Raw genomic sequence first — 25,420 nt, 5'->3', positions numbered from 1 at the left:
AGTGACCAGTCTGACACGATGCTGGAAACCTCTTGGTTGCCAGATCATCAATGTTTTGGACTCGTTGGAAAGGTCTTTCAGTTACCTAACCTACGATGGGTCGGTTGATAGATCCGGACATAGTTAACATACATTTAAGAGGCAGTATTTGTAGATTCTGCTCGGTTTGTTCTAGAGGTCGTATCGAGGTGCTCCGATTTAAATGAAACTTTCAAGGTTTGTTTGTCAATACATGAGATGAACTCATGCCAAATATGAGCCCTCTACGACAAAGGGAAGTGGGGTAAAACGGACATTGTAGTTTGAAGTCCAAAAAACATGAAAAATCTTAAAATTGCTCGCATTTTGATTAAGAAAATAATTAAATAAAACATGTCTGAAAAAAAAAGTTGGATTTTTCATACCCTGTGTTCAATGCGTCAAATGCTGTATCAAGTAGGCGAATACCTGTTTAAATTAATTCTAAATGGCATTTTTTTTCAATCAAATTCTAAATTCCAACAATTCAATCTAATGAAGAATTTTCTGAGGATTCCGAATATGTCAAAATTGAGACCAAAAAGTGCCGCTATGGAGGCCTACAGGGCAAAAACTAACGTTGTAAAATGTTTGTTATAGAAAAATCGTAAAACTATGAGAAAAACTGCGATTGGCCAAAAAGTTAATACCGTAGGCTTATAGTCCATGAAATTCCCTAACTTTTGACCTATGGGAGTATGGGTGTTGGAGGCTGTTGCAAAAAGATATTAAGGTTTTAAAAAAATCAATTTTTAACAGTAATTTGCAAAAGCTATGAGAAAAAGTCAAACCAATCCTGGATGTCTATAGCACATTTTGAAGGGCTTCAAAAGACCATTCGAATGCATCTAAGATAGTTGGAATTGATGAAGTTTTACGGAAATGCGAGCAATTTTAAGATTTTTCATGTTTTTTGGACCTCAAACTTCAATGCCCGTTTTACCCCACTTTCCTTTGTCGTAGAGGGCTCATATTTGGCATGAGTTCATCTCATGTATAGACAAACAAACCCTGAAAGTTTCATCCAAATCGGAGCACCTCGATACGACCTGTTTCACATCGGTGAAAAACTCGCTTTTAAGTGAGATCCGGATATTTGTGAAAACACATAACTTTTGAACTACTTATCGAAACTTCAAACAATTCAATAGCGACGTATGGGACCCTAAACCGAGTCTAATGCGACCGGTTTGACCTAAATCGGTTCAGCCAGTGCTGAGAAAACTGAGTAAGAATTTTGGTCACACACATACACACACAGATATTTGTTCAGTTTTCGATTCTGATAGGTATACATGAAGGTGGGTCTACGATGTTTCTGAAAGAAGTTCATTTTCCGAGCAGGATTATAGCCTTACCTCAGGTGAGGAAGGCAAAAAGATACATAAACATAAGGGGTTTGCTTATAATGGGAGCGTTCTTTTATTACGTAACGCAAAATTTGGCATTTTTGACCCCCCCTTCGTAACAAATCGTAACAGATGAGCGATCCCCCCTACCCCCCCCCCCTTTAACGCATAACACAAGGTCATTTTGCAAATTTTTATGAGTGCTTATATGAAAATTTTGCGTTACGTAACATAATTTTTCATCACACACCCTCCCCCAATTTTCGTAACATTTCGTAACAGACGCCGACACCCCCTCCCCCAATACTGCGTTACGTAATAAAAGAACGCGATTTTACGAAAAAAAGTTTTGAAAAAGTTACTTTTTGTGCTTCTCTTTGTTTCGTCGTCCGTGTCTGTCTCGGGTGACCATGAACGGCCATGATCGACGACGACCAACTTTTTCAAAACTTTTTTTTCGTAAAATCGGGATAACTCGTGATATTTGACACCAAACTATTGAAAACACGTATTTTTTCGTATGTTCAAAAATGGAAGGGGTCGTACCGCCCCTCCGTCACGAGATATCAAAAAACGGACCTCGTACAAAAAGTTACCACTTAGGACAAAGTTTCACGCAAATCGAAGAGGGGTCGGGGCAACTGCTGTGTGAGTTGGTGGAGAATTACCCAGTTATTTCATTCTGACTTTAAGGTCAACTAGGAAGACTCTACTGCTAAGTTGCTCAACATTTTGTTTTGCGAATTGGAATTTAAATTGTATTTTTGTATTTCTGTTTTTTGTTGTATTTTTGTGTTTAAAGTTAATATGTTAAATCCTTCAAACAAAACAAGGCGGAATATCTATTTTTTGTTTGTCAAATTCTAGAATAAACCCAACAGCCTCGCTTGTTTGGAAACCTCTTATTATCATAAGAAGTTCTCCCCGAAAGAGTTCTGCGACAAGGCCAAAAATTTAGTGAGATCATATGGGCAAACCAGTTTCTCAATCGGTTTGAACCTTCGTCTATTTATCGTGATTGGACTGAAGGTAGATGAGAATGCTGGCGGCATCGCGAGCGACGAACTCTCGCAGAAGTGTGAAGCAGCCGTGTTTAGATGGGGCCGAAAACAAAACGGTTTATACTAAATGACATCCCCTGCTGGAGGTCAATCTCCGCTAACCGCGTCGTCCCGATCATGTCTCAGCCTCCGATCGGTATCTAATAGCGTTCTCGCGAGCCTCCAAGGTCACTGTCAAAGATTTTGGTTTAGCTGATTAGCACCAAATGCAAATATTTCATCTATTCAGTCATTTCCTTCCTCGTTCAGGACCGGTATTCGCGGCCACCAGAGGAGGTGTGAATCGGCGACGAGTTTGTTTAAGTTTGAAGAAGCTATTAGAGCCCACCATCACATGGTGAACAAACGAAACAGTCGAAAATGAAGTGATCCCATCCGGAGAGGCAACAAAAAGGTACCTACTACCTTAACCTTAACCGACCCGATCAGCAGCACGCGTGATCGTCTATCATTGGCGGCGACTTAAGCCGCATGTGCGCGGGATTTTGTTTTGCTACGGCTTTTCGTTCAAACGTCTCTTTTTTGTTGTTGATTGGGTATCTCTCCGCCGGCTCCCGAAGCACCACAAAATGTACAATTGAAACCGAAAGTAAGCTTATTTGAGAGACGGCTGACTGAGCCGGACCAAGGACGAGAACGGACTTGAAGTTTTTGTTTGGTGAAGAAGCCAGTCTTTGAGAGACAGGCCAATAAAGGTGAAGATCAATTGACGATGTGCACTGTTATTATTAAATGTGTGAGTGCACTTGACCCTAACATTGACGATAATCAGAGCCGGAAGGAACCGGCAAATTATACTTCAACTCATCTCCTTTTTTGTCTGGCTATCTATTTCGACGGGTGGTCCTAATTTGAGTCTTATTTTAAATGCGGAAGTTTTTTATTTCAGGAGCATCAATTAGTTATTTCGTAAAATGTGGATGTCTGGATGTCATTAACAAATTTATATCTTTTAATTTTTGAACGCACTAGCACAGAAAAACATAGAAACATGATTTTTTTTTAAATCCTTTAATCGAATGTAGTGATTAATTTGTACGACTTAAAATTTACTAAAACAAATTCACGACGTTAAATTTACGGTGAGTTCCATTTCTCGTAATTTTAATATTCATAGGAGTGATCATGCCGGGAACCGTGGTGTAGGGGTAAGCGTGATTGCCTCTCACCCAGTCGGCCTGGGTTCGATCCCAGACGGTCCCGGTGGCATTTTTCGAGACGAGATTTGTCTGATCACGCCTTCCGTCGGACGGGAAGTAAATGTTGGCCCCGGTCTAACCTAGAGGTTAGGTCGTTAGCTCAGTCCAGGTGTAGGAGTCGTCTCCCTGGGTCCTGCCTCGGTGGAGTCGCTGGTAGGCAGTTGGACTAACAATCCAAAGGTCGTCAGTTCGAATCTAGTGGTGGATGGAAGCTAAGGTGTAAAAAGAGGTTTGCAATTGCCTCAACAATCAAGCCTTCGGACACTTAGTTTCGAGTAGGAATCTCGTAATCGAGAACGCCAAGGCAATGCTGTAGAGCGAATAATTTGATTTTTGATTTTTTAGGAGTGATCATGTGAGTGTGCGATTTGGTAAAAGTGTTAAAGACCGTTAATTAGGGTATTTTAACCATTAGTGGACCCCCTAGTAGAGCCGGAGCACATTTTTCACAAATTTTCAATATTTTAAGCACTTTTTCATAACCCTTTGTACAAAACAATGAAATATGAAGTCTTTTGAACAATTTTGACTTTTTGTTTCATCAGTTATTTGTTTTCGAGCAGAAAAATAGCCATTTGAAAAAACGTTTTTTTTTGCCTGTTATGGACCCCCTTTTCCTATAGTGGACCCGGGTCCATAATCCGATTGTGGACCCGGGTCCACTATAGGCAAACTGTTATTTTGATACCAAATTTAATCGATATTTGATGTTTTGATGCATGGTGTAGGTCTAATGATAGATATAATGAATAAAAGATGGATTTTGCTCACTTTTCATGATAAACAAATATGTTTTGTTAAAAAATTTGGCTTTAAACAACAAAAAACCTAACAGACATTTAAACACATTTATGTCCGAAAAAGATCAGAGAAAACATTTCAAAAAATATAAATGCAGTTTTGTTGTGAAAATGCTAGTGGCCATGGCTGATTTCAGATGTCGAACTCAAAACACTTATTTTGGTGAAAAGGACAATTCAATGTCAGTCAACATTGTTTTAAATGATGCTGAACATGCCAAATAAAAGATTTGTAGACAACAACACGCTTGAAATTGTGATTTTATTGAATTTTTCATCAAAAACCTTTCAGAGGGTCCACTATAGGAAAGGGGTCCACTAATGGATAACGTACCCTAAGTCTTTATCTGTAGTAATAGTACTATTCTGTGAATCGGTCCTTAATCTATACAAATAAGTTAGTGCACTCAACAGTATGGGTTTATACAGAAATCTTCTACAACTAACGCAGTAATTGACTTAGTTAATAAAATTCAACGCCACTTAGATGATAAGGAGGATGTGCTTGGACTGCCTTTGCATTGTACCAAAAAGTGGTGTTGCCCAAGGTGCGAATCCCCCAGAGGTCGTTTCGGACTCTTTACAGCAAAACTCGTCGTTTCCCTTAGAGTAAGCTTAAAGCTAAAAAATAGTATGTATTTAGTAAGTTTGATCAATTCATATCTGTGGTACACTTACAACTTTAGTCCAGAACTTTTGTAGGGGTTCGCTGTTGGTACGATTCAAGTTGGTGCTGGTGTGAACCTGATTTTAGTTTAGTATTAGATTAAGTTTACCTTGAACTCATTCTTTGAGTACTTACAATAGTAGATGTACCAAATGAGTCAGCTATTAACTAGTTTCGATTAAATTAATTTTGCCGCAGCCGATCAAGCTAGATATAATAAGTGTAATAAGTAAGTATAGCGTGTAAACTTAAGTGTTTTGGTTCTCACCAGAATTCAGATTAAAATGTTCTGTTCGCTTTCGATAGCTAGCCGTACAAATAAGAATAAATTAAAAAACGAGCGCTAATTTGTAAATGATTGACTAATTCTACTATGTCACGTCGAGAATGATCTGCCGTTCTCCTCGATCTTGACGTTCTTCCTTCGTTCGTCTACTTGTGCCCTATTGACACTCCCGAGGGTGAGGGGGAGATCAAATAATAGTCTAGATCGCCGAGGGGTTTGCTCGCCTGGTCATCTGCTTCAGCAACAATCCCCGACCCGTATTGCTGGTCACCCGATCCAGCTATACTTCTACTCTGCACCTCGAGCAACCCCAGTCGAATGACCGGATATGTCAGCACTCCGCTAGATATCTGTGACCGCGCGCCAGGATTTGCTTCGTACACCGGTTCTCCTGCCCAGCAGCATTGGATGCTTCCAGTGATGATTTTTGTTCCGTCTCCGACACATTCGATCAACTGGAACAGATGTCTTTCGGTCCAACTTGTACTTTGATCGGCGAGCATGAGCTGAGCATGTTTACAGTTTGATATCAGCGACATCCAAGAATCTTCCAGCTCTCGATCAACTTTCGTGTGTCCTATTATGGGAGGTTGAGAAATGACATCCCCGACCCGTCGAGGAAATGCATCCGAATTCGCCGGCAGATACCAGACCTTATTAGATGGGTTGACAATCAGTGCTGTCTCTGTGACTGCCGGTTGCGGTGCAGTAACAAGCAGGTTTTTCGCCGAGATTTGCGGCGTCGATGGTACCGCTGTGCCAGCCAGATTCGGTGCAGGAGCAGGCGGGATCAGGTTACATACCGCGAGCTGTTGCATCGCTGCTGTGACGGCAGAATTCGGTGCAGGAGGAGGTGGAATCAAATTGCTCGCCAAAAACTTGGCCGATGAGGCTACCGCTGTGCCATCCGGAATTGGTGTAGGAGCAGGCGCGACCAGGATACCATCCGCAAGCTGCGGCGTCGCCGCTGTACCAACCAGATCCAATGCAGAAGCAGGCGGAATCAAATTGCTCGCCAAGAACTTGGCCGATGAGGCTACCGCTGAGCTATCCGAAATTGGTGCAGGAGCAGGCGCGACCAGGATACCATCCGCAAGCTGCGGCGTCGCTGTTGTACCAGCCAAATCCAATGCAGAAGCAGGCGGAATCAAATTGCTTGCCAAGAACTTGGCCGATGAGGCTACCGCTGTGCCATCCGGAATTAGGAGCTGCGGCGTCGCCGCTGTACCAACCAGATCCAATGCAGAAGCAGGCGGAATCAAATTGCTCGCCAAGAACTTGGCCGATGAGGCTACCGCTGTGCCATCCGGAATTGGTGCAGGAGCAGGCGCGACCAGGATACCATCCGCAAGCTGCGGCGTCGCCGCTGTGCCAGCCAGATCCGATGCAGGAGCAGGCAGAATCAAATTGCTCGCCAAGAGCTTGGCCGATGAGGTGGCCATTGTACCAGTTGTGATCGAAGCAGGTACAGGCAGGACCTGCTTGGTCCCCGAAAACTGGGCCGTTGGGGCTACCGCTGTGCCAGTCGAAATCGACGCAGGAGCGAACAGGTTCAGATCGGTCGCCAAGAACGTGGCCGTTGAGGCTACCGCTGTGCAAGTCGAGATCGACGCAGGTGCGGACGGGTTTAAATTGCTCGCCGAGAACGTGGCCGTCGAGATCGACGCAGGTACGGACGGGTTCAGATCGGGAGCCGAAAACTGGGCCGTTGAGGCTGCCGCTGTGCAAGTCGAGGTCGACGCAGGAGCGGACAGGTTTAAACTGCGCGCCGAGAACGTGGCCGTTGAGGCTACCGCTGTGCAAGTCGAGATCGACGCAGGTACGGACGGGTTCAGATCGGGGGCCGAAAACTGGGCCGTTGAGGCTGCCGCTGTGCCAGTCGAGGTCGACGCAGGTGCGGACGGGTTTAAACTGCTCGCCGAGAACGTGGCCGTTGAGGCTACCGCTGTGCAAGTCGAGATCGACGCAGGAGCGGACGGTTTCAGATCGAGAGCCGAGAATTGGGCCGTTGAGGCTGCCGCTGTGCAAGTCGAGGTCGACGCAGGTGCGGGCGGGTTTAAACTGCTCGCCGAGAACGTGGCCGTTGAGGCTACCGCTGTGCAAGTCGAGGTCGACGCAGGAGCGGACGGGTTCAGATCGGGAGTCGAGAACTGGGCCGTTGAGGCTACCGCTGTGCAAGTCGAGATCGACGCAGGAGCGGATGGGATCAGATTGGTCATCGAGAACTTGGCCGATGAGGTTGCTGCTGTGCCAGTCGAAATCAATGTATGAGCGGGCGAGGGTGGGTGAAATTCTAGGACTGGATAAAGGGCTGCAATGCTTTTCGTGCTTGTGAACGAAGATTCCACCGCCGTAATCGGAATCGAAGCTGGTGTCGACCTGAGCGTGGTACCGATGTTTGACGTGGTAGTAGTGCCGGGAATCTCTCCCACTACACATTCCTCCAGAGTCAGGGTTTCCAACCTTGGTCCGACTGAGCTACGATTGCTCCGAGAACTAAAGCTCGTTCTCCGGTCACGAGCGATTTTGGTTTGCAAAAAGACATATTTGCGCTCGATGAATTCTTTTTCCAGCCGTTGTTTTTCGTCCAGAACTCGATATTCTCGTTCTCTTTCCTCCTCAATCGCTCTTTCATGAAGAAGCTTTCCTAGATTATTCCTTTCAATGAGCAAGCGTTCTTGTATCTGTTTTTCTTCCTCCAGTCGTCGGATTAGTAACGCTGTCTCTGCTGAAGATGTTGCTCTGGCAAAACTCGAACTCGATGATTTGTTTTCGTCCAGGGCGGGAATTCTAACCTCACTTTCTCGTCGTAGGTCAGACATCGCGTGAATAAAGTTCTTTAAGTTTGTTGCCCAAGGTGCGAATCCCCCAGAGGTCGTTTCGGACTCTTTACAGCAAAACTCGTCGTTTCCCTTAGAGTAAGCTTAAAGCTAAAAAATAGTATGTATTTAGTAAGTTTGATCAATTCATATCTGTGGTACACTTACAACTTTAGTCCAGAACTTTTGTAGGGGTTCGCTGTTGGTACGATTCAAGTTGGTGCTGGTGTGAACCTGATTTTAGTTTAGTATTAGATTAAGTTTACCTTGAACTCATTCTTTGAGTACTTACAATAGTAGATGTACCAAATGAGTCAGCTATTAACTAGTTTCGATTAAATTAATTTTGCCGCAGCCGATCAAGCTAGATATAATAAGTGTAATAAGTAAGTATAGCGTGTAAACTTAAGTGTTTTGGTTCTCACCAGAATTCAGATTAAAATGTTCTGTTCGCTTTCGATAGCTAGCCGTACAAATAAGAATAAATTAAAAAACGAGCGCTAATTTGTAAATGATTGACTAATTCTACTATGTCACGTCGAGAATGATCTGCCGTTCTCCTCGATCTTGACGTTCTTCCTTCGTTCGTCTACTTGTGCCCTATTGACACTCCCGAGGGTGAGGGGGAGATCAAATAATAGTCTAGATCGCCGAGGGGTTTGCTCGCCTGGTCATCTGCTTCAGCAACAAGTGGTCAAAGACAAACTTGTAGGAAATTTGACGGGCTTTCCGAAAAAAATACACTGAAAGAAAAAAAAACATTTTTATTTTTAAAACCGCTGTAACTTTACAAGGATTGGACTTAGGACAATGGTCAATATAGAGAGTTTTATGTAAAATTGTCTGGAAAATCGACTCTCGTATTCGGTTTTTGAAAATTTTGATGTTTAGAGCAGTTTTGAAAAAAATAGTTTCAGTAAATGATTTTTGTATTTTTGACAAAGGACTTTGTCTTAAAGCTCTATATGCGGTGTCAATGCAAAAATTTTCGAAAATGTAGCGTTACCGTCGCAAGCCCTCGGCGTGACATTCTGTTTCTGTTGCGTAGATGCCGTGAAAACTATTTAAGCTAAAAGTTAGCCTCTGGAGGATTTAGTGTCCATCAGACTTTCATCAAAGACGGACCTTACGTTGGGAATTTTATTGCTCACACACACACACACGCAGGTGGTGCACGAACTTGAGAGGAGGTCCAAGAAGTTATTGACGGTAGCCAGAACGGTCACCGGAATACCGAAATTATTGAGAACAATTTGGTAGGATATCGGCCACACCCGGTGTGGCCAGTGCCCTGAGGGAAGGTTCTACCGGGAGGACATTTACGGAACCATACAAATTTGGGCAATATGGGTATCAAAATTCATGGTTTTTGATACTGGTAATGAAAATGGCCATTTTGGCAGGATTGGCCACACCCGGAGTGGCCGTTGCCCTGAGGGAAGGTTCTACCGGGAGGACATTTACGGAACCATACAAATTTGGGCAATATGGGTATCAAAATTCAGGGTTTTTGATACTGGTAATGAAAATGACCATTTTGGCAGGATTGGCCACACCCGGAGTGGCCATTGCCCTGAGGGAAGGTTCTACCGGGAGGACATTTACGGAACCATACAAATTTGGGCAATATGGGTATCAAAATTCATGGTTTTTGATACTGGTAATGAAAATGACCATTTTGGCAGGATTGGCCACACCCGGAGTGGCCATTGCCCTGAGGGAAGGTTCTACCGGGAGGACATTTACGGAACCATACAAATTTGGGCAATATGGGTATCAAAATTCATGGTTTTTGATACTGGTAATGAAAATGACCATTTTGGCAAGATTGGCCACACCCGGAGTGGCCATTGCCCTGAGGGAAGGTTCTACCGGGAGGACTTTTACGGAACCATACAAATTTGGGCAATATGGGTATCAAAATTCATGGTTTTTGATACTGGTAATGAAAATAGCCATTTTGGCAGGATTGGCCACACCCGGAGTGGCCATTGCCCTGAGGGAAGGTTCTACCGGGAGGACATTTACGGAACCATACAAATTTGGGCAATATGGGTATCAAAATTCATGGTTTTTGATACTGGTAATGAAAATGACCATTTTGGCAAGATTGGCCACACCCGGAGTGGCCATTGCCCTGAGGGAAGGTTCTACCGGGAGGACTTTTACGGAACCATACAAATTTGGGCAATATGGGTATCAAAATTCATGGTTTTTGATACTGGTAATGAAAATAGCCATTTTGGCAGGATTGGCCACACCCGGAGTGGCCATTGCCCTGAGGGAAGGTTCTACCGGGAGGACATTTATGGAACCATACAAATTTGGGCAATATGGGTATCAAAATTCATGGTTTTTGATACTGGTAATGAAAATGGCCATTTTGGCAGGATTGGCCACACCCGGAGTGGCCATTGCCCTGAGGGAAGGTTCTACCGGGAGGACATTTACGGAACCATAAAAATTTGGGCAATATGGGTATCAAAATTCATGGTTTTTGATACTGGTAATGAAAATGGCCATTTTGGCAGGATTGGCCACACCCGGAGTGGCCGTTGCCCTGAGGGAAGGTTCTACCGGGAGGACATTTACGGAACCATACAAATTTGGGCAATATGGGTATCAAAATTCAGGGTTTTTGATACTGGTAATGAAAATGACCATTTTGGCAGGATTGGCCACACCCGGAGTGGCCATTGCCCTGAGGGAAGGTTCTACCGGGAGGACATTTACGGAACCATACAAATTTGGGCAATATGGGTATCAAAATTCATGGTTTTTGATACTGGTAATGAAAATGACCATTTTGGCAGGATTGGCCACACCCGGAGTGGCCATTGCCCTGAGGGAAGGTTCTACCGGGAGGACATTTACGGAACCATACAAATTTGGGCAATATGGGTATCAAAATTCATGGTTTTTGATACTGGTAATGAAAATGGCCATTTTGGCAGGATTGGCCACACCCGGAGTGGCCATTGCCCTGAGGGAAGGTTCTACCGGGAGGACATTTATGGAACCATACAAATTTGGGCAATATGGGTATCAAAATTCATGGTTTTTGATACTGGTAATGAAAATAGCCATTTTGGCAGGATTGGCCACACCCGGAGTGGCCATTGCCCTGAGGGAAGGTTCTACCGGGAGGACATTTACGGAACCATACAAATTTGGGCAATATGGGTATCAAAATTCATGGTTTTTGATACTGGTAATGAAAATGACCATTTTGGCAGGATTGGCCACACCCGGAGTGGCCATTGCCCTGAGGGAAGGTTCTACCGGGAGGACATTTACGGAACCATACAAATTTGGGCAATATGGGTATCAAAATTCATGGTTTTTGATACTGGTAATGAAAATGGCCATTTTGGCAGGATTGGCCACACCCGGAGTGGCCATTGCCCTGAGGGAAGGTTCTACCGGGAGGACATTTATGGAACCATACAAATTTGGGCAATATGGGTATCAAAATTCATGGTTTTTGATACTGGTAATGAAAATAGCCATTTTGGCAGGATTGGCCACACCCGGAGTGGCCATTGCCCTGAGGGAAGGTTCTACCGGGAGGACATTTATGGAACCATACAAATTTGGGCAATATGGGTATCAAAATTCATGGTTTTTGATACTGGTAATGAAAATGGCCATTTTGGCAGGATTGGCCACACCCGGAGTGGCCATTGCCCTGAGGGAAGGTTCTACCGGGAGGACATTTACGGAACCATACAAATTTGGGCAATATGGGTATCAAAATTCATGGTTTTTGATACTGGTGATGAAAATGACCATTTTGGCAGGATTGGCCACACCCGGAGTGGCCATTGCCCTGAGGGAAGGTTCTACCGGGAGGACATTTACGGAACCATACAAATTTGGGCAATATGGGTATCAAAATTCATGGTTTTTGATACTGGTAATGAAAATGGCCATTTTGGCAGGATTGGCCACACCCGGAGTGGCCATTGCCCTGAGGGAAGGTTCTACCGGGAGGACATTTATGGAACCATACAAATTTGGGCAATATGGGTATCAAAATTCATGGTTTTTGATACTGGTAATGAAAATGGCCATTTTGGCAGGATTGGCCACACCCGGAGTGGCCATTGCCCTGAGGGAAGGTTCTACCGGGAGGACATTTACGGAACCATACAAATTTGGGCAATATGGGTATCAAAATTCATGGTTTTTGATACTGGTGATGAAAATGACCATTTTGGCAGGATTGGCCACACCCGGAGTGGCCATTGCCCTGAGGGAAGGTTCTACCGGGAGGACATTTACGGAACCATACAAATTTGGGCAATATGGGTATCAAAATTCATGGTTTTTGATACTGGTAATGAAAATGGCCATTTTGGCAGGATTGGCCACACCCGGAGTGGCCATTGCCCTGAGGGAAGGTTCTACCGGGAGGACATTTACGGAACCATACAAATTTGGGCAATATGGGTATCAAAATTCATGGTTTTTGATACTGGTAATGAAAATGACCATTTTGGCAGGATTGGCCACACCCGGAGTGGCCATTGCCCTGAGGGAAGGTTCTACCGGGAGGACATTTACGGAACCATACAAATTTGGGCAATATGGGTATCAAAATTCATGGTTTTTGATACTGGTAATGAAAATGACCATTTTGGCAGGATTGGCCACACCCGGAGTGGCCATTGCCCTGAGGGAAGGTTCTACCGGGAGGACATTTACGGAACCATACAAATTTGGGCAATATGGGTATCAAAATTCATGGTTTTTGATACTGGTAATGAAAATGGCCATTTTGGCAGGATTGGCCACACCCGGAGTGGCCATTGCCCTGAGGGAAGGTTCTACCGGGAGGACATTTATGGAACCATACAAATTTGGGCAATATGGGTATCAAAATTCATGGTTTTTGATACTGGTAATGAAAATAGCCATTTTGGCAGGATTGGCCACACCCGGAGTGGCCATTGCCCTGAGGGAAGGTTCTACCGGGAGGACATTTACGGAACCATACAAATTTGGGCAATATGGGTATCAAAATTCATGGTTTTTGATACTGGTAATGAAAATGACCATTTTGGCAGGATTGGCCACACCCGGAGTGGCCATTGCCCTGAGGGAAGGTTCTACCGGGAGGACATTTACGGAACCATACAAATTTGGGCAATATGGGTATCAAAATTCATGGTTTTTGATACTGGTAATGAAAATGGCCATTTTGGCAGGATTGGCCACACCCGGAGTGGCCATTGCCCTGAGGGAAGGTTCTACCGGGAGGACATTTATGGAACCATACAAATTTGGGCAATATGGGTATCAAAATTCATGGTTTTTGATACTGGTAATGAAAATAGCCATTTTGGCAGGATTGGCCACACCCGGAGTGGCCATTGCCCTGAGGGAAGGTTCTACCGGGAGGACATTTATGGAACCATACAAATTTGGGCAATATGGGTATCAAAATTCATGGTTTTTGATACTGGTAATGAAAATGGCCATTTTGGCAGGATTGGCCACACCCGGAGTGGCCATTGCCCTGAGGGAAGGTTCTACCGGGAGGACATTTACGGAACCATACAAATTTGGGCAATATGGGTATCAAAATTCATGGTTTTTGATACTGGTGATGAAAATGACCATTTTGGCAGGATTGGCCACACCCGGAGTGGCCATTGCCCTGAGGGAAGGTTCTACCGGGAGGACATTTATGGAACCATACAAATTTGGGCAATATGGGTATCAAAATTCATGGTTTTTGATATTGGTAATGAAAATGACCATTTTGGCAGGATTGGCCACACCCGGAGTGGCCATTGCCCTGAGGGAAGGTTCTACCGGGAGGACATTTACGGAACCATACAAATTTGGGCAATATGGGTATCAAAATTCATGGTTTTTGATACTGGTAATGAAAATGACCATTTTGGCAGGATTGGCCACACCCGGAGTGGCCATTGCCCTGAGGGAAGGTTCTACCGGGAGGACATTTACGGAACCATACAAATTTGGGCAATATGGGTATCAAAATTCATGGTTTTTGATACTGGTGATGAAAATGGCCATTTTGGCAGAATTGGCCACACCCGGAGCGGCCAGTGCCCTGAGGGAAGGTTCTACCGGGAGGACATTTACGGAACCATACGTCTTGGGGAAATATGCGTATCAAAATTCATGGTTTTTGATACTGATGATGAAAATGGCCATTTTGGCAGAATTGGCCACACCCGAAGTGGCCAGTGCCCTAAGGGAAGGTTCTACCGGGAGGACATTTACGGAACCATACAAATTTGGGCAATATGGGTATCAAAATTCATGGTTTTTTAAACTGGTAATGAAAATGGCCATTTTGGCAGGATTGACCACACCCGGAGTGGCCAGTGCCCTGAGGGAAGGTTCTACCGGGAGGACATTTACGGAACCATACGACTTGGGGCAATATGGGTATCAAAATTCATGGTTTTTGATACTGGTGATAAAAATGGCCATTTTGGCAGGATTGGCCACACCCGGAGTGGCCAGTGCCCTGAGGGAAGGTTCTACCGGGAGGACATTTACGGAACCATACAAATTTGGGCAATATGGTAAAATATAGGTATTCGGTGCCCTCTCCCCGTGCCCATACCTTCACACTTAGGAGACCCGGAAGGCGGAGTCTTGTCGCAAAAAGAACGATACACGCCTGTGGATCCGTTGACGAAACCGCAAGGTTTAAGAGGGCCACATTATAAGGTGTTACGTCGATTCCGTTTTCCGACTTGGGGCAATATGGGTATCAAAATTCATGGTTTGGCCACTACGGGTGTGGCCAATCCGGGTGTGGCCAATCCGGTCAAAATTGTCATTTTCATTACCAGTTTCAAAAACCATGAATGTGGATTCCCATATTGCCCCAAGTCGTATGGTTCGATTAATGTCCCCCCGGTAGAACCTTCCCGAGGGCACTGGCCACTCCGGGTGTGGCCAATCCAGTCAAAATGCCCATTTTCATTACCAGTTTCAATAACCATGAATTTTGATACCCATATTGGCCCAAGTCGTATGGTTCGAATAATGTCCCCCCGGTAGAACCTTCCCGAGGGCACTGGCCACTCCGGGTGTGGCCAATCCAGTCAAAATGCCCATTTTCATTACCAGTTTCAATAACCATGAATTTTGATACCCATATTGGCCCAAGTCGTACGGTTCGAATAATGTCCCCCCGGTAGAACCTTCCCGAGGGCACTGGCCACTCCGGGTGTGGCCAATCCAGTCAAAATGGCCATTTTCATTACCAGTTTCAATAACCATGAATTTTGATACCCATATTGGCCCAAGTCGTATGGTTCGAATAATGTCCCCCCGGTAGAACCTTCCCGAGGGCACTGGCCACTCCGGGTGTGGCCAATCCAGTCAAAATGGCCATTTTCATTACCAGTTTCAATAACCATGAATTTTGATACCCATATTGCCCCAAGTCGTATGGTTCGATTAATGTCCCCCCGGTAGAACCTTCCCGAGGGCACTGGCCACTCCGGGTGTGGCCAATCCAGTCAAAATGGCCATTTTCATTACCAGTTTAAAAAACCATGAATTTTGATACCCATATTGCCCCAAGTCGTATGGTTCGATTAATGTCCCCCCGGTAGAACCTTCCCGAGGGCACTGGCCACTCCGGGTGTGGCCAATCCAGTCAAAATGCCCATTTTCATTATCAGTTTCAAAAACCATGCATTTTGATACCTATATTGCCCCAAGTCGTATGGTTCGATTAATGTCCCCCCGGTAGAACCTTCCCGAGGGCACTGGCCACTCCGGGTGTGGCCAATCCGGTCAAAATGGCCATTTTCATTATCAGTTTAAAAAACCATGAATTTTGATACCTATATTGCCCCAAGTCGTATGGTTCGATTAATGTCCCCCCGGTAGAACCTTCCCGAGGGCACTGGCCACTCCGGGTGTGGCCAATATCCTATAAATGTGGTCCCAAGCCCATTGCCCCAAATCATTCTGGTCCGGTGACCGTCCTTACAATGTTCATAAGAACAGAATTCCTCCCAATTTAGTGCACAAACTGTGTCTTTCAATGTGTGCGTGTGTGTGTGTGAGCAATAAAATTACCACCGTGGATCCGCTTTTGTCGAAACCTCGTAAGGCACTGAATTTTTCTGAGGCTATCTGTTAGCTTAAATAGTTCGCATGAAATGTGGCAACAGTGGTGCAACATTCTCGCGTGACAGTTCCACGTAAACAGGAGAGGAGGCAAAATTTGCACCATGTTGCCATATTTCATGCGAACTATTTAAGCTAACAGATAGCCTCAGAAAAATTCAGTGCCTTACGAGGTTTCGACAAAAGCGGATCCACGGTGGTAATTTTATTGCTCACACACACACACGCACACATTGAAAGACACAGTTTGTGCACTAAATTGGGAGGAATTCTGTTCTTATGAAGATTGTAAGGACGGTCACCGGACCAGAATGATTTGGGGCAATGGGCTTGGGACCACATTTATAGGATATTGGCCACACCCGGAGTGGCCAGTGCCCTCGGGAAGGTTCTACCGGGGGGACATTAATCGAACCATACGACATGGGCCAATATGGGTATCAAAATTCATGGTTTTTGAAACTGGTAATGAAAATGGCCATTTTGACCGGATTGGCCACACCCGGAGTGGCCAGTGCCCTCGGGAAGGTTCTACCAGGGGGACATTAATCGTACCATACGACTTGGGCCAATATGGGTATCAAAATTCATGGTTTTTGAAACTGGTAATGAAAATGGCCATTTTGACCGGATTGGCCACACCCGGAGTGGCCAGTGCCCTCGGGAAGGTTCTACCAGGGGGCATTAATCGAACAATACGACTTGGGGCAATATGGGTATCAAAATTCATGGTTTTTGAAACTGGTACATTAATCGAACCATACGACTTAGGGCAATATGGGTATCAAAATTCATGGTTATTGAAACTGGTAATAAAAATAAGCATTTTGACTAGATTGGCCACACCCGGAGTGGCCAGTGCCCTCGGGAAGGTTCTACCGGGGGGACATTATTCGAACCATACGACTTGGGCCAATATGGGTATCAAAATTCATGGTTATTGAAACTGGTAATGAAAATGGCCATTTTGACTGGATTGGCCACACCCGGAGTGGCCAGTGCCCTCGGGAAGGTTCTACCGGGGGGACATTATTCGAACCATACGACTTGGGCCAATATGGGTATCAAAATTCATGGTTTTTTAAACTGGTAATGAAAATGGCCATTTTGACCGGATTGGCCACACCCGGAGTGGCCAGTGCCCTCGGGAAGGTTCTACCAGGGGGCATTAATTGAACCATACGACTTGGGGCAATATAGGTATTAAAATTCATGGTTTTTGAAACTGGTAATGAAAATGGCCATTTTGACCGGATTGGCCACACCCGGAGTGGCCAGTGCCCTCGGGAAGGTTCTACCGGGGGGACATTAATCGAACCATACGACTTAGGGCAATATGGGTATCAAAATTCATGGTTTGGCCACTACGGGTGTGGCCAATCCGGGTGTGGCCAATCCGGTCAAAATTGTCATTTTCATTACCAGTTTCAAAAACCATGAATTTGGATTCCCATATTGCCCCAAGTCGTATGGTTCGATTAATGTCCCCCTGGTAGAACCTTTCCCAGGGCAGTGACCACTCCGGGTGTGGCCAATCCGGTCAAAATGGCCATTTTCATTACAAGTTTCAAAAACCATGAATTTTGATACCCATATTGCCCCAAAACGTATGGTTCGATTAATCTCCCCCCCCGGTAGAACCTTCCCCAGGGCAATTGCCACTCCGGGTGTGGCCAATCCGGTCAAAATGGCCATTTTCATTACCAGTTTAAAAAACCATGAATTTTGATACCCATATTGCCCCAAGTCGTATGGTTCGATTAATGTCCCCCCGGTAGAACCTTCCCGAGGGCACTGGCCACTCCGGGTGTGGCCAATCCAGTCAAAATGCCCATTTTTATTACCAGTTTAAAAAACCATGAATTTTGATACCCATATTTGCCCAAGTCGTATGGTTCGAATAATGTCCCCCCGGTAGAACCTTCCCGAGGGCACTGGCCACTCCGGGTGTGGCCAATCTAGTCAAAATGGTCATTTTCATTACCAGTATCAAAAACCATGAATTTTGATACCCATATTGCCCAAATTTGTATGGTTCCGTAAATGTCCTCCCGGTAGAACCTTCCCTCAGGGCACTGGCCACTCCGGGTGTGGCCAATCCTGCCAAAATGGCCATTTTTATCACCAGTATCAAAAACCATGAATTTTGATACCCATATTGCCCCAAGTCGTATGGTTCCGTAAATGTCCTCCCGGTAGAACCTTCCCTCAGGGCACTGGCCACTCCGGGTGTGGTCAATCCTGCCAAAATGGCCATTTTCATTACCAGTATCAAAAACCATGAATTTTGATACCCATATTGCCCCAAGTCGTATGGTTCGATTAATGTCCCCCCGGTAGAACCTTCCCGAGGGCACTGGCCACTCCGGGTGTGGCCAATCCAGTCAAAATGGCCATTTTCATTATCAGTTTCAAAAACCATGAATTTTGATACCCATATTGCCCCAAGTCGTATGGTTCGATTAACGTCCCCCCGGTAGAACCTTCCCGAGGGCACTGGCCACTCCGGGTGTGGCCAATCCAGTCAAAATGGCCATTTTCATTATCAGTTTCAAAAACCATGAATTTTGATACCTATATTGCCCCAAGTCGTATGGTTCGAATAATGTCCCCCCGGTAGAACCTTCCCGAGGGCACTGGCCACTCCGGGTGTGGCCAATCCGGTCAAAATGGCCATTTTCATTACCAGTTTCAAAAACCATGAATTTTGATACCCATATTGCCCCAAGTCGTATGGTTCGATTAATGTCCCCCCGGTAGAACCTTCCCGAGGGCACTGGCCACTCCGGGTGTGGCCAATCCAGTCAAAATGGCCATTTTCATTATCAGTTTCAAAAACCATGAATTTTGATACCCATATTGCCCCAAGTCGTATGGTTCGATTAACGTCCCCCCGGTAGAACCTTCCCGAGGGCACTGGCCACTCCGGGTGTGGCCAATCCAGTCAAAATGGCCATTTTCATTATCAGTTTCAAAAACCATGAATTTTGATACCTATATTGCCCCAAGTCGTATGGTTCGATTAATGTCCCCCCGGTAGAACCTTCCCGAGGGCACTGGCCACTCCGGGTGTGGCCAATATCCTATAAATGTGGTCCCAAGCCCATTGCCCCAAATCATTCTGGTCCGGTGACCGTCCTTACAATGTTCATAAGAACAGAATTCCTCCCAATTTAGTGCACAAACTGTGTCTTTCAATGTGTGCGTGTGTGTGTGTGTGAGCAATAAAATTACCACCGTGGATCCGCTTTTGTCGAAACCTCGTAAGGCACTGAATTTTTCTGAGGCTATCTGTTAGCTTAAATAGTTCGCATGAAATGTGGCAACAGTGGTGCAACATTCTCGCTTGACAGTTCCACGTAAACAGGAGAGGAGGCAAAATTTGCACCATGTTGCCATATTTCATGCGAACTATTTAAGCTAACAGATAGCCTCAGAAAAATTCAGTGCCTTACGAGGTTTCGACAAAAGCGGATCCACGGTGGTAATTTTATTGCTCACACACACACACGCACACATTGAAAGACACAGTTTGTGCACTAAATTGGGAGGAATTCTGTTCTTATGAACATTGTAAGGACGGTCACCGGGCCAGAATGATTTGGGGCAATGGGCTTGGGACCACATTCATAGGATATTGGCCACACCCGGAGTGGCCAGTGCCCTGGGGAAGGTTCTACCGGGGGGACATTAATCGAACCATACGACTTGGGGCAATATGGGAATCAAAATTCATGGTTTTTTAAACTGGTAATGGAAATGTGCATTTTGACTGGATTGGCCACACCCGGAGTGGCCAGTGCCCTCGGGAAGGTTCTACCGGGGGGACATTAATCGAACCATACGACTTGGGGCAATATGGGTATCAAAATTCATGATTTTTGAAACTGGTAATGAAAATGGCCATTTTGACCGGATTGGCCACACCCGGAGTGGCCAGTGCCCTCGGGAAGGTTCTACCGGGGGGACATTAATCGTACCATACGACTTGGGGCAATATGGGTTTCAAAATTCATGATTTTTGAAACTGGTAATGAAAATGGCCATTTTGACCGGATTGGCCACACCCGGAGTGGCAATTGCCCTCGGGAAGGTTCTACCGGGGGGACATTAATCGAACTATTCGACTTGGGGCAATATGGGTACCAAAATTCATGGTTTTTGATACTGGACATGAAAATTACCATTTTGATTGGACATTTTCCGAACCATACTTGTTTTGGCAATTTATTTCCACAGAGGTGCCTAAGATTGAAAACATTTTATAGGAATAAATTATTTAGGATTAAATACATAGGCAATGTTTTAACAATATAAAATAAAATAGAATATTTTTTAGGAGTTTTGTACAAAGTTCTTTGTCATATTGGTCATGTAGAACATAACCACCTGCACCTTTTTTTAGGTGAGTTGCTCTATCCTGCATTTTTCGTGAGCCTTTTTGTAACATCTTAGGCTATTTTCACAAAAATGTTGAACAAAAAAATCGTGGGCTCGCCTTCAAATTTGACTTATACACTTAAATATCAAAAAAAACTCATAAAAGTGGCGTGTTTTTTATTTCAGTGTATTTTTTTCGGAAAGCCCGTCAAATTTCCTACAAGTTTGTCTTTGACCACTTTTTGATACGATGCAACGGCTTCGAGATACATTAATATTTAAATTACGAAATACAAAAATATTTAAAACACTTTCGCCCTTCTCAAATGTCATTATCGAGTGTAACTGGCTCCATATACACATAAATGGCTTATATAAGCGTAGGATAACATGTCTACAAAGTTTCATTGAAATCGGAGAGGGTCGAGAAAAAAGTACCTGAAAAATTCCTGTTTTGGGCTAGAATTGCTCTATTTAAAAAAAAAATGACTGTTTAACCTTGTTTTTAACGCTAAACACCGACCCTGAACCTTAACCGACTTAAGAAAATGAATTTAAAAAAATACATTTCTGTGTTGTCATAATAGGTTATACTAAAGGATTAAAACAAAACATACTTAACCCAGCTGCATTCGTGTGAGTTTAATTTGTACACACTTTGTAAGGACGCTTTTAAAAGAGACCAAAACACACGACTACTGAAAGCCATAGAAAACTTTAATTTTTTAACTTGATGAAAATGCATAACCGTTTGAAATTTTTCCCAAATTTATTTAATTATTTCATTTTTATATTTTATCGATCATTCTTTTCAAGATTTACAATCGAGAGATATAAATAGCTTAAACATTCAAAATTAATAAATAAACGTCAGACATTTCAACTTTTCAAGATTTCAACTTGGAAAATCAAAAATAAAATTACTTTAAGGTTCTATAAATGAACAATTTTTAATTGCTTATACTATGAAACATTAACTTTTATTTTAACGGAACTAACAACATCTTGAATAAAAAAAGGTCTGCTGGATTTTTTCTAATAAGCATAATTTGTAATGAATAAGCTCAATTATGTTTTGTTAAATAAAGCCATTTCAAATATTTTTTGAAGTTTATGTCCCTCGGCTTTGATCAAAGTCCAAATTTCAAAATAATAATTTAAAGCGAACCCAAACATGCTAAATATGATTGTCAACGCTGGAAAATGCATTTATAATTGTTTTCAATTAAGTATAAACAAAATGTTTTAGTAAATTCATTGAAATTTTGCAAATTTTGTATGATGTAATGATAAATAAAGCCACATTTAATTTAAAAAATCGGGATTGAAATTTGAAATATGGTTTTTTGCCATCCACCAGAAGGACAAAAAACAATACAAAAATTAAACAATTAAAAAATGAGTATCTCAATCTAAAAATACATAATTAAACACTCTGAACACAAATTGTTATCGTTATCCGTCGCTGAATCATAATAAAAATAATCTTACATTAGAAAAAACGCATTGAAAATTGAATTGAAAATTGAAAAAAGGGACATTTTGGTGTAGCTTCGCTAAGAATCGGTCATTTCTATTAAAAGAAAATTTCATAGACAAATCATGTTTACTAAATAGAGTACAATGCACAGCCCGCGCTCCACTACCCGAAGTCCTAGCTGAAATTACACTACGGATATTATCGGATTATGATCAAATCTTCAAATAATCTGATTGTGTGTTACTTAAGATGACGGATAAAATGATGGCATTGGGTTTTCTAGAATTAACTACTGCATAGTTTTGAATTTTCTTAAAGTGTAAATGATTTTCAATCAAACTGCATAATTAACTCAAATTATGAGACGTAAGAATGAATGTCATTTGACTCTGGATGATGTCGAAGGGGAGGGGGGCCAAAAAATTAAAATTTGCAATTACTTGCCATAGTTTCAACATTTCAAAGAAAACAAATGAAAATGAAGAAAAAAAAACTTTTTGCCTAAAGTGGAGATATGCATTTTAAATTGTTTTTATCTGATTGCAATTTTTTCCATTGACATTTTGATGTTTAAAAAGATTGCTTTTTGATATTCGAGCCAATATATACTCTTTTTTATTTTGTGTTTTGTTGGAAATAGTAAAAATGAATGTTTGCTGCGAAATCATCATTAAAAAATGGAAACAAGTTGTACTAGAGCGTCCAATTTCCCATCCCGGGAAAAAATCCCGGGAATTCTCGGGATTTTCGTAAAAAAATATTTCCCGTTTCCCGGGAAATTTATAAATTTCCCGGGGATTCCCGAAAATTCAAGCGCAAGTATACATTTTCTAATTTTTTTGGACCCAAATTTTTTAAATGCTCTAGAATTTTTTTTTATTTATTTCTGAAAATATTAATTTCTGAAGCAACTAAAAATAAACCTTGCTTAATGAAAATAAACTATTACAATTCAGGTAAACTTTTTAAAGAATAATTGGATATAGAATAAAGAATATTTAAACCCTTTGCCGCCAAAGCAAAATTGAGATTGTTTACGTTTTTGTTTACCATGATCAAATTAGATGAAAATTGAATTGGTTTCATTAAATATTTCAAATAGGGTTTTGCAAGAAGAATTACTTCAATTCGTTAAAAAAAATCAATTTAAAGTAAAAGAATTATGGAGCACTGGTGCAACAATGAGTGTTAGAAGGTTGAACATGAAAAAATTGGAAGAGTGGTAGTGGGATGATGACAATTGAAAACATTGAGTTGTTTGAAGTAAAACAAACATGAGAAGTTAGATTTTAAGGAAAAACTAAAAAGTTTAACAAATTTGTTCAAGAGCTGAAACTGGTTTAGAAAAGTTATTTGCTATGAAACAAACCATTTCTGAATTCTGAATGAAAAATTTTATTCGTTTTAACCTAATGTGTCAAACCATACTCTCTCAAACTGGTCACAGAAGCAAGTTTTAAAGAAATTTTAGGATTGTGGAGTATGGATTCATTTTACTTACTGTCCAAACACTTTGATGAAAAAATACTTCTCAAAAAAAATACCAGAGATCAGATAAAATCAGAAAAAAATATACATATTTTTGTATTTGTATGAATTTTTACATGCAGTCAAGCTTTTAGTTGATCTTTACACTTATTTAAACCATTAAAGTCGCTGTCCTATTCAATTTTGATGCAAAATATTTAGAACCAAGATTAGAACAATTTCAATAAATTTAAAATTTCCCGGGAATTCCTGGGATTTCCCGGGAAATTTGTTGAAAATTTCCCGTTTCCCGGGAAATTTGTAACTCCGGAAAATTGGACGCTCTGAGTTGTACACAACCAAATTAAGAGTAAAAACATGCGAGTCAAGAAAAAGTAAAAGAAAACCAATGAACAAAAATAACAATTTAAATTTATATTCAATCAAACGAAATAACTTAATTTAAAATGCATAGTTTTTCTTTTCAATTTGTCATGGAGCAAAGTTCATGCACAAATCGATTACTTTTTCAAAGAATGCAAGGTTCAAGGTTAAATATGTTGTTTTTTTTTTCGTTCTGATAACGCCTACCAATCGGTTGAAATTACTAGCTTACACTACTCTATACTAATGGGTTCACTGCAATCACAGCTCACAAAAAATACCATTCGGTGTATGAATATTGCTATATCCAAAAGTGTTTCTATTTTCAAACATTACCTTTTACTCTATTAGAAAATCCTCAGCACTTCAGCAACTCCGCCTTTCCAAGCAATTAATCCCTTCGAAAAACACTATTGCGCCAATTTCTGCACCTGGAAAACCACCCAAATCTTTAGGCGCAATCGTCCAGCCGAGTTCGCCTTCTTTTTTCTTTGCTCCAAAACTCACTCCCAGCACACTCTACTACGCAAGCGGATTAAACTGATTTAAAATGCACTCAATTATCTCACAATGAACCCCCGGCACAACATAGAACGATCACTGCCTGAACCGTGTCGTCCAGCGCAGAAAAGGAATGACCTGCGCGCGATTCTCTTTTTTCAAAAAACTCGACCGAACCGTTGCAAAGTCAAATGTCAACTGATACAACAGAGAAGCTCGCGGCCGGACATAAAATAATCACGCGAATCGCGAACGAACGGACGGACAGACGGACATTCGGAGGAGAGGAACATCAAATAATAGAGAGCACCGCACAAACCAACGGACCAACCAACAACAGACCATGCGGCTCTATTCTGCGCCATCAGCATCCATGCTAATGTGTGCGACGACGACAACGTTGAAATGCTCGTGAAGAATCTTGGTGATCAGCATCCTTTGAGAGCGGCAAAAGAGAGGGAGAGATCACTCGTTTCAGAACTGATAAGAACGACCTGCACTATTTGAAGTGATTTCTAAGGAGTGAAACACAAATAAAATTGTAAAAAGTTTTTATTGCTATCAGTAAAGAAACCTAGCACAAATTTTTCATCCTTCGTTGAAAGGGTTAAGTTCAAACATTACGACACATATAAAAAAAAAACCTAAATCCAAACCTAGCTCGCGCACGTTTGGTCGCCGTACACGTGCTTCGTAATACGCATTACGCTGAATGTTTTCACGAATGCGCGCGCTCGTACGGTTTGAAACATTTCACTTGCACACTTTGCACGGGATGAAATGTTTCCGGTGTGTAAAAATCTGCAAAGGGGTTTGCAGTAATACGAAGGTGCAAGATGGAATGAATAGGGTCCTAAAGCCCTATGTAAATTTTGA

General features: G+C 42.7%; 3 protein-coding genes across 4 annotated transcripts in view; all 3 read right to left on the bottom strand.

The window, feature by feature from the left end:
* The window catches only part of LOC120421372 (acidic phospholipase A2 PA4-like), a 47,978-nt gene extending 23,076 nt beyond the window's left edge, over positions 1–24,902 (bottom strand). Inside the window, exon 1 of one of the 2 annotated variants that reach the window (XM_052707576.1) lies at positions 24,380–24,902. The gene's annotated coding sequence lies outside the window, so the exon portion shown is untranslated. The remainder of the gene's footprint in view (positions 1–24,379) is intronic. The other variant, XM_039584566.2, reaches the window with a different exon arrangement.
* Positions 4,726–6,941, bottom strand: LOC128092287 (uncharacterized protein Rv2082-like). Its single transcript, XM_052707575.1, has 2 exons — positions 5,363–6,941; positions 4,726–5,301 (listed from the first exon to the last, which is right to left on the bottom strand). Exon 1 carries the CDS (start codon positions 6,820–6,822, stop codon positions 5,527–5,529), a length of 1,296 nt encoding a protein of 431 aa, XP_052563535.1. The 5' UTR covers positions 6,823–6,941; the 3' UTR covers positions 4,726–5,301; positions 5,363–5,526.
* LOC120421364 (uncharacterized) lies at positions 6,891–7,599 on the bottom strand. Its single transcript, XM_052706977.1, has 2 exons — positions 6,970–7,599; positions 6,891–6,896 (listed from the first exon to the last, which is right to left on the bottom strand). Exons 1-2 carry the CDS (start codon positions 7,597–7,599, stop codon positions 6,891–6,893), a joined length of 636 nt encoding a protein of 211 aa, XP_052562937.1.
* Positions 24,903–25,420: the final 518 nt, after the last annotated feature.

Source organism: Culex pipiens, chromosome 2 (assembly GCF_016801865.2).
Source record: "Culex pipiens pallens isolate TS chromosome 2, TS_CPP_V2, whole genome shotgun sequence".
In the NCBI taxonomy this organism is placed as follows: Eukaryota; Metazoa; Arthropoda; class Insecta; order Diptera; family Culicidae; genus Culex; species Culex pipiens.
This window is presented reverse-complemented; position numbering and strand designations above follow the sequence as displayed.